The 10,482-nt window shown below is 44.7% G+C and overlaps 1 protein-coding gene across 1 annotated transcript in view; it reads right to left on the minus strand.

Annotated features, from left to right (window-relative positions):
• Window positions 1–7,119, minus strand: part of LOC137324938 (leucine-rich repeat and IQ domain-containing protein 3-like) — a 32,042-nt gene extending 24,923 nt beyond the window's left edge. Inside the window, exons 1-2 of the mRNA XM_067989627.1 lie at window positions 6,848–7,119; window positions 2,052–2,372 (exon numbers count right to left, since the gene is read on the minus strand). Of these exons, the coding sequence (XP_067845728.1) occupies window positions 2,052–2,372; window positions 6,848–7,114 (588 nt within the window). The 5' untranslated portion in view covers window positions 7,115–7,119. The remainder of the gene's footprint in view (window positions 1–2,051; window positions 2,373–6,847) is intronic.
• Window positions 7,120–10,482: the final 3,363 nt, after the last annotated feature.

A 10,482-nucleotide genomic window follows, 5' to 3' on the forward strand; every position in this document is an offset into this window, starting at 1 on the left:
TTTTTACACAGCGAGTGGTTAGGATCTGGAGTGCACTGCCCGAGGGGGTGGTGGAGGCAGATTCAATCATGGCCTTCAAAAGGGAACTGGATAAGTACTTGAAGGGAAAAATTTTGCAGGGCTACGGGGATAGGCCAGGGGAGTGGGACTAGTTGGATTGCTCTTGCAGAGAGCAGGCAGGGATTCGACAAGCTGAATGGCCTCTACCCGTGCAGTAACCATTCTATGATTCTATGATTCATTTCCTTGTGCTTTTAGGTAACAGAAAATAAAAATACAGACTTGCATTTATATTGCGCCTTTCACGACCTCAGGACATCCCAAAGCGCTTTACAGCTAATGAAGTACTTTTGAACTGTAGTCACTGTTGTAATGTAGGAAACACGGCAGCCAAATTGCGCACAGCAAGATCACACACACTGCAAAGTGATAATGACCAGATAATCTGTTTTAGTGATGTTGATTGAGGGATATTGGCTAGGACACCGGGGAAAACTCCCCCGCTCTTCTTTCCTGCCCGAGGGATCTTCTGTGTCCGGCTGAGAGGGCAGACATTGAAACATAGAAAATAGGAGCAAGAGAAGGCCCTTCGGGCCTGCTCCGCCATTCAAAATGATCACGGCTGATCGTCTAACTCAGTACCCTGTTCCCGCTTTTTCCCCATATCCCTTGATCCCTTTAGCATTAAGAAATATATCTATCTCCTTCTTGAATACATCTAATGACTTGGCCTCCACTGCTTCTGTGGCAGAGAGTTCCACAGGTTCACCACCCTCTGAGTGAAGAAATTTCTCTTCATCTCGGTTCTAAATGGCATACCCCGTATCCTGAGACTGTGACCCCTGGTTCTGGACTCCCCAGCCATCGGGAACATCCTCCCTGCATCTAGTCTGTCTAGTCCTGTTAGAATTTTATATGTTTCAATGAGATCACCTCTCATTCTTCTAAATTCTAGTGAATATAGGCCTAGTTGATCCAATCTCTCCTCATATGTCAGTCCTGCCATCCCAGGAATCAGTCTGGTAAACCTTCGATGCACTCCCTCCATGGCAAGGACATCCTTCCTCAGATAAGGAGACCAAAACTGCACACAATACTCCAGATGTGGTCTCACCAAGGCCCTGTATAACTGCAGTAAGACGGCCCTCGGTTTAATGTCTCATCTGAAAGATGGTACTTCTGAGTGCAGCACTCCCTCAGTACTGCCCTCTGACAGTGCAGCACTCCCTCAGTACTGCCCTCTGACAGTGCAGCACTCCCTCAGTACTGCCCTCTGACAGTGCAGCACTCCCTCAGTACTGACCCTCCGACAGTGCAGCACTCCCTCAGTACTGACCCTTCAACAGTGCAGAACTCCCAAAAACTGACCCTCCGACAGTGCAGCACTCCCTTAGTATTGAGTGTGTCTGATTAGATTTTGTGCTGATGTCTCTGGGGTGGGACATGAACCCATGACCTTCTGACTCAAAGGCGAGAGTGCTACCCACTGAAACCGATGGCTGACACCGTTATACACATTAAAAAAAGGGGATCTGGATGACAGGATGGGTTCATTTGCTCATTTTCCACTTGGACCTGGATTTCAGTCCAGCCCCAGACTGACGGGCTGAATGGCCTTTCATCCTCCAGACTGACTGCCTGCAGGGCTACGGACCAAATGCAGGAAAGTGGGATTAGGCTGTGTGGCTCGTTTCTCAGCCGGCACGGACAAGATGGGCCGAATGGCCTCCTCTGTGCCGTAAATTTTCAATGATTCTATGACCTAACAGCTCTGTGGGAGAACCTTCACCACACAGACTGCAATGGTCCAACATGAAGGCCCACCACCACCTTCTCAAGGGGCAACTAGGGATGGGCAATAAATGCCGGCCTTGCCAGCAACACCCACATCCCGAGAATGAATAATTTTTAAAAAAGGATTTCTATCTGAAACATTCAATCTTGACAGATTTGCTGCACATTTCCAGCATTTTCTGTAATTCTGATTTTTGGCCTGTCCCCACGTGGAACCAAACTGTTTCTTTCACACGGCAATAGAAATAGGCACCAACCTGTGGAGATGCAGGGAGATCAATAAAGAAATTTGGACTTAGAGCTTTGAATGTGTCACTTTTTGGCCAGTCCTCAATGATTTCCTCATCTGCAATGATAAAGTTGTCCAGCGCTTTGAGAGGCATCATGTTGTTGATGATGTAATGCCGATAATTTGGTATGAGGCTGACTGGGGTGTCGAACAGGGTCAGAGCGATGAGGCTTGGGCAGCTAAATAGGGGTTCGATACTCTTCAGCTGTCCAATGATGTTGTCATGGAGATACAGGAGCTGCAGACACTTCATATCGGACCAAAACCATTCATCTGGGAGATCGGTAATCTGATGGTAATGCAAAAATAAACAAAACAAAATCATGTTATTTGCAGGGCTGCGAGGAAAGAGCAGGGGAGTGGGACTAATGGGATAACTCTTATCAAGAGCTGGCACAGGTACAATGGGCCGAATGGCCTCCTTCTGCACTCTACAATTTTGTCTTAATTATACATGTAAGGAATCTTACAACACCAGGTTATAGTCAGTTGTAGGATTCCTTACATTTGTCCACCCCAGTCCATCACCGGCATCTCTACATCTTAATTATACATGACATTGCAGTAAAAGGAACCTCATCTGAAGGCATAATGCAGCTTGATCTGAAAAATCACTAGGCCATAAAGATTTTATTTGTCCATCTAGTTTCATAGACTTTTGTAGCACAGAAGGAGACCATTGACCCATTCTGCCTGTGCCAGCTTGGACCAGAAATTGATAAAGAGGGAGAAAATTGAATATGAGAGTAAACTAGCGGGAAATATAAAAACAGATTGTAAGAGCTTCTATAAGTATGTAAAAAGGAAGAGATTAGCGAAAGTAACATGGGTCCTTTAGAGGCAGAGACAGGAGAAATTATAATTGGGAATAAGGAAATGGCAGTCGTTAAACAAACATTTTGTATCCATCTTCACAGTAGAAGACACAAAAAGCATACTGGAAATAGTGAGGAACCAAGGGTCTAATTGTTAAAATTGGATAGCCAGGTACTAGAACCTGGTCTTCAGTTGCTTCCAAGCCTTTATTCAAATAGATTCCCCCTACACACACCACATCCTAGCTAAGCTCTCACATAAAAAGGGTACACGAAAGTCCCCAATTGATACCCACCACCCGAATACAATTAACATTAATAGATATAAATCATACAATTAACATTAATGAGAGTGAGGAACTTAAAGTAATTAAGATTAGTAAAGAAAAAGTACTGGAGAAATTAATGGGACTAAAAGCCGACAAATCCCCTGGACCTGATGGCCTACATCCTAGAGTTTTAAAAGAGGCGGTTGCAGAGATAGTGGATGCATTGGTTTTGATCTCTTGAGCCAGAATTCCCTAGATTCTAGATATTCCGTGGATTGGATGGTAGCAAATATACCACCGTTATTCAAGAAAGAAGGGAGAAAGAAAACAGGGAACTACAGGCTAGTTAGCCTGACATCAGCAGTTGGGAAAATGCTGGAATCCATTATTAAGGACGTAGTGACGAGGCACTTCGAAGGCATTCGATAAGGTGCCTGATTTCCCTGAGTCTCATTCAAAAATGTGCAGGTTCCAGATTGGATGTCTGCCCGCTCCCAAAAACAACAATTTTGATTGCCACCCCGGACCCAACACATCCGTTTTTCCCTTTTAAAATTGTGCCCAAAGAGTCTGCAAAGGGATAGAGACAGGTTAAGTGAATGGGCAAGAAGGAGGCAGATGGAGTATAATATGGGGAAATGGAGGTTATTCACTTTGGTAGGAAGAATAGAAAAGCTGAATATTTTTTAAATGGTGAGAAACTATTAAATGTTGGTGTTCAGAGAGATTTGGGTGTCCATGTACATGAAGCACAGAAAGTTAACATGCAGGTACATCAAGCAATTAGGAAGCCAAATGGTATGTTGGTCTTTATTGCAAAGGGGTTGGAGTACGAGAGTAAGGAAGTCTTGCTGCAATTGTACAGGGCTTTGGTGAGACCACATCTGCGGTAATGTGTACAGTTTTGGTCTCCTTATTTAAGGAAGGATATATTTGCCTTAGAGGCGGTGCAACAAAGGTTCACTAGATTGATTCCTGGGATGAGAGGGTTGTCCTATGAGGAGAGATTGAGCAGAACGGGCCTATACTCTCTGGAGTTTAGAAGAATGAGAGGTGATCTCATTGAAACATGTGCGATTCTGAGAGGGCTTGACAGGGTAGATGCTGAGAGGCTGTTTCCCCTGGCTGGAGAGTCTAGAGCTAGAGGGCATAGTCTCAGGATAAGGGATCGGCCATTTAGGACTGAGATGAGGAGGGATTTCTTCACTCAGGGTTATGAATCTTTGGAATTCTCTACCCCAAAGGGCTGTGGATGCTCAGTCGTTGAGTATATTCAAGACTGAGATCGATAGATTCTAAGGGAATCTGGGGATCGGGCGGGAAAGTGGAGTTTAGGTCGAAGATCAGCCATGAGCTGATTGAATGGCGGAGCAGGCTCGAGGGGTGTACGGTCTATTCCTGCTCCTATTTCTTATGTTCTTAGAATCAAGGACTGAGGTTCATTTGTAGAGGGATAGAATTGAAAAGCAAATAAGTTATGTTAAACCTGTACAGAACCATGGTTAGACCGCATTTGGGAGTAGAGTGCACAGTTCTGGTCTCTGTATTATAGAAAGCGGCATTGGAGATGGTGCAAAAAAGATTTACAAGGATGATGCCAGAACTGAGGGGATATCCTTAACAGGAGAGGCTGTACAGGCTGGGACTCTTTTCTCTAGAAAAAAGAAGGCTGAGGGGTGACCTGATAGAGGTCTTTAAGATAATGAAAGGGTTTGATAGGGTAGACGTAGAGAAAATGTTTCCACTTGTGGGGGAGTCCAAAACTAGAGGTCATAAATATAAGATAGTCACTAATAAATCCAATAGGGAATTCAGGAGAAACATATTCACCCAGAGAGTGGTGAGAATGTGCAACTCACTACCACAAGGAGCAGTTGAGGCGAATAGCATAGATGCATTTTAGGGGAAGCTAGATAAGCAAATGAGGGAGAAAGGAAATGAAGGTTGTGCTGATAGGATTAGATGAAATAGGGTGCGAGGAGGCTCGTGCGGAGTGTAAATGCCGGCACAGACCATTTGGGCCGAATGGCCTGTTTCTGAGCTGTACTCTCGATGTAACTCGATGTACTATTCGGAGAGGAACAAGGAGTTCTCCCAGTGTCCTGGCCAACATTCATCCCTCAACCAACAGATTAAATGGTCATTCATTCATTTGCTGTTTGCGGGACCTTGCTGTGTGCAAATTGGCTGCCGCGTTTACTTACAAAACACTACATTTCAAAGTAATTCAATGGCTGTGAAGCACTTTGAGACAAGACTGAGGGACATGAAAGGCTTTATATAAATGCAAGTTCTTTCTTGCTCATGGACCAGGGAGTAGGAAGAGGTCAAGATAAAGAAGAAACAACTTGCATTTATATCATGCCTTTTACGACCTCAGGATATCCCACAGCGCTCCTCAAACAATTAAGTCGTTTTGAAGTGTTTTCACTATTGTAATGTGGGAAACGCGGCAGTTAATTTGAACACAGCAAGATCCCACAAACAGTACTGTGATAATGGCCAGACAATCTTAGTGATGTTGGTTAAGGGATAAGTATTGGCCGGGACACTGGGGAGAACGCTCCTGCTCTTCTTCCATAGTGCCGTGGGATCTTTTCTGCCCACCTGAGAGGGCAGATGGGGCCTCAGTTTAACGTCTCACCCGAAAGACAGCACCTCTGACAGTGGAGCACTCCCCCAGTATTGCACTGGAGTGGATTATGGGGCTCAAGTCTCTGGAGTGGGATCTGAACTCATAACGTTCTGGTTCAGAGGCGGGAGTGTGACCACTGAGCCACAGCTGACAAGGGCCTTGCAAGGTGTCCTGTCCTGCAATGTTCTAAGCATACGGCCTCCACTCAACTTGTTCCCAGGTGCTACAGCTGAGAGCAGAGTTCACCAAGTTGAAAATCATGGGTGCCAAACCATGCCCTTCTACTCTGTGGAGCACTGGGCTGGGCAGACTTTCTCCCTCCTGCTAATTGCTGTGGCTCAGTGGGTAGCACTCTTGCCTCTGGGTCAGAAGGTTGTGGGTTCTAGTCCTACTCCAGGGACTTGAGCGCAAAAATCAAGGCTGATCCACCAGTGCAGTACTGAGGGAGTGCTGCACTATTGGAGGTGTTGTCTTTCGGAAGAGATGTTAAACAGAGGCCCCATCTGCCCTTTCATGTGGACGTAAAAGATCCCATGGCCACTATTTCGAAGAAGAACAGGGAATTTCTCCCTGGTGTCCTGGCCAATATTTATCCCTCAACCAACATCACTAAAACAGATTATCTGGTCATTCTCACAATGCTGTTTGTGGGATCTTGCTGTGCACAAATTGTCTGCTACATTACAACAGTGATTACCTTGCGTAAAAGTCATTCATTGGCTGTAAAGCACATTGGGACATCCTGAGGTCGTGAAAGGAGCTGTATAAATGCAAGTCTTTCTTTCTTATAGTAACTGCCCTTAAAAAGTAATGCATTGCTTGTCAAGTGCTTTGGAATGTAAAGAGAACACAATGAGGCGCGAGTTCTTTCGACAACCCACCTTCACACAGACTGCATTGAGACTCACCCAGTAGCTCTTACTGTATTGTACTGTACTGTATTGTTACTACAAAAATTTAACATTCAGGACACAGATCTGTCAGATTCTTAGATTTTCGATGGTGTGTCATCTGTTTTATTTAGCACACCTTCTGCGTCACTTACATGGTTTCCATGGAGATCCAGTTTGATTAAATCTGGACAGAATGCGAGAGCATCAATTTTAGTGATGTAATTCTTGGACAGGATGCAAATCCTCAGAGCAGGGCAATTGGTCAAGTAGCCCAGGTTTATCAGACAATGTCTGGACAAGTTTACGACCACAATCTCTTCCAGTTTCTTCTCTTTGTATATACGGTCCATCTCTCCGTGCAACAGGATTAATGATTTTGAAGGAGACACAAGGTGACTGTTGTCTACTAAACGTTTCATACCTGTGGAGATCTGTGGGATAGATAATACCATTAGAGAGTGAGGGAGAAGGCTGAAAAGAATGTCACTGACCAAAACAAAGGGAGAGGCTATTGAGTGTATTTTCTGTATAAAGTATGCCTCTCTTCCCCCTTTCCCTTTTAAAAAAATCACATAATCCAGGCTGACGCCCCCAGTGCAGTACTGAAGGAGTGCTGCATTGTTGGCGGTGCCGCCATTCGAAATGTTTAAGCCGAGGCCCCATCTGCCTTTCCAGGTGAATGTAAAACACCATCAAAGATTGAGAAATGTGTGCACTTCTAAATTAATTTCAGAATATTGCAGAATTAGCAAACCACTTTTTAAAATGTATTTTTAATCTCTGCCGTTTTATCACCCAAGAAACTCCCGATAGTAAGTCGAATCCAGTCAATGTGTGACTGCCACCCAGTGGCCTGCTCGACGATGGATCGGTCACAATGAGCATCTACTTTGATATGTGGAGCAGTTGGACTAGAGTCTGAATTGTGTCAGGGTTGTGCCTGTGAACTTCAAACTAGAATATTTATGTCCTTGTAAAAACATTCTTATTATTACGATTCGCATACTAGCTGTAGAACTAATTGTCCAGGGAGACAGTGGAAGGTGATAGGATTGGCAAATTCAAGAGCGAGTTGGGTAGGATTTGGTGAATGGATCAGCTGCATAAACTTGGGTTGTGGTCCCTTGAGTTTACAAGGTTGAGAGGGGATTTAATCGAGGTATTTAAAATTATAAACATACTGTTTTAATGCCTTGTCACTCCTATAGTGGACATAAAGACTTGCATTTATATAACAAAGAACTTGCATTTCTACAGCACCTTTCATAACCTCAGGACGTCCCAAAGTGCTTCACAGCCAATGAAGTACTTTTGAAGTGTAGTCACTGTTGTAATGTAGTAGAATGTTATGAGTGACTCACCTCCTGACTCCCCAAAGCCTTTCCACCATCTACAAGGCACAAGTCAGGAGTGTGATGGAATACTCTCCACTTGCCTGGATGAGTGCAGCTCCACCAACACTCAAGAAGCTCGACACCATCCAGGACAAAGCAGCCCGCTTGATTGGCACCCCATCCACCACCCTTCACCACTGGCGCACTGTGGCTGCAGTGTGTACCATTGACAGGATGCACTGCAGCAACTCGCCAAGGCTTCTTCGACAGCACCTCCCAAACCCGCGACCTCTACCACCTAGAAGGACAATGGCAGCAGGCACATGGGAACACCACCACCTGCACGTTCCCCTCCAAGTCACACACCATCCTGACTTGGAAATATATTGCCGTTCCTTCATCGTCGCTGGGTCAAAATCCAGGAACTCCCTACCTAACAGCACTGTGGGAGAACCTTCACCATACGGACTGCAGCGGTTCAAGAAGGTGGCTTCTCAAGCGCAATTAGGGATGGGCAATAAATGCTGGCCTTGGCAGCGACACCCACATCCCATGAATGAATTTTTAAAAATGCAGCATCCAATTTGCGCACAGCAAGGTCCCACAAATAGCAGTGCGATAATGACCAGATAATCTGTTTTACTGATGTTGGTTGAGGGATAAATATTACAGGACATAAGAACATAAGAAATAGGAGCAGGAGTAGGCCATCCGGCCTCTCGAGCCTGCTCTGCAATTCAATAAGATCATGGCTGATCTTCTACCTGAACTCCACTTTCCCACCCGATCCCCATATCCTTTGATGCCTTTAATATCTAGAAGTCTATCGATCTCTGTTTTGAATGTACTCAATGACTGAGCCTCCACAGCCCTCTGGGGTAGAGAATTCCAAAGATTCACCACTTTCTGACTGAAGAAATTTCTCCTCATCTCAGTCCTAAATGGCCAACCCCTTATTCTGAGACTGTGACCCCTGGTTCTAGACTCCCCAGCCAGGGGAAACATCCTCCCTGTCGAGCCCTGTAAGAATTTTGTATGTTTCAATGAGATCACCTCTCATTCTTCTAAACTCTAGAGAATACAGGTCTAGTCTACTCAATCTCTCCTCATACGACAATCCCGCCATCCCAGGAATCAGTCTGGTGAACCTTCGTTGCACTCCCTCTATGGCAAATATATCCTTTCTTAGGTAAGGAGACCAAAATTATACACAATATTCCAGGTGCGGTCTCACCAAGGCCCTATATAATTGCAGTAAAACATCTTTACTCCTGTACTCAAATCCTCTTGTAATAAAGGCCAACATACCATTTGCCTTCCTAATTGCTTGCTGCACCTGCACGTTAGTTTCAGTGACTCATGTATAAGGACACCCAGGTCCCTTTGAACATCAACATTTCTCAATCTCTCACCATTTAAAAAATACTCTGCATTTCTGTTTTTCCTACCAAAGTGGATAACTTCACATTTTTCCACATTATATTCCATCTGCCATGTTCTTGTCTATATCCCGTGAAGCCTTTTTGCGTCCTCCTCGCAACTCACATTCCCACCTAATTTTGTCATCAGCAAACTTGGAAATATTACATTTGGTCCCCGCGTCCAAATCATTGATAGAGATTGTGAATAGCTGGGGCCCAAGCACTGATCCCTGTGGTACCCCACTAGTCACAGTCTGCCAACCTGAAAAAGACCCGTTTATTTCTACTCTGTTTTCTGTCTGTTAACCAATTCTCAATCCATGCCAGTAAATTACCCCCAATTCCACGTGCTCCAATTTTGTTCACCAACCTCCTGTGTGGGACCTTATCGAAAGCCTTCTGAAAATCCAAATACACCACATCCACTGGTTCCCCCTTATCTATTCTACCAGTTACATCCTCAAAGAACTCCAATAGGTTTGTCAAACATGATTTCCCTTTCGGCCTTTCATAAATCCATGTTGACTCTGCCAAATCCTATTATTATTTTCTAAGTGTCCTGTTATCACATCCTTTATAATAGATTCTAGCATTTTCCCTACTACTGTTGTCAGGCTAACAGGTCTGTAGTTCCGTTTTCTCTCTTCCTCCTTTCTTAAATAGTGGGGTTACATTTGCCACCCTCCAATCTGCAGGAACCATTCCAGAATCTATAGAATTTTGGAAGATGACAAGCAATGCATCCACTATCTCTGTCGCCACCTCTTTCAAAACCCTGGGATGGAGATCATCAGGTCCTTGGGATTTATCGACATTCAGTCCCATTAATTTCTCTAATTCTATTTTTTTACTAATACTAATTTCTTTCAGTTCCTCCCATTCTCGCCAGGCCCTTGGTTCTCTACTATTTCTGGGAGGATTTTTGTGTCTTCTTCCGTGAAGACAGACACAAAAGGGCTGATTTTCGGATGGCTGAGCAGGTGCGTTGGGGGCGGAGGGGCTCCTAAAGTGGCGGAATCCCGGAGTGGGTTC

The sequence above is a fragment of the Heptranchias perlo genome, chromosome 9, assembly GCF_035084215.1.
Source record: "Heptranchias perlo isolate sHepPer1 chromosome 9, sHepPer1.hap1, whole genome shotgun sequence".
NCBI lineage: Eukaryota > Metazoa > Chordata > Chondrichthyes > Hexanchiformes > Hexanchidae > Heptranchias > Heptranchias perlo.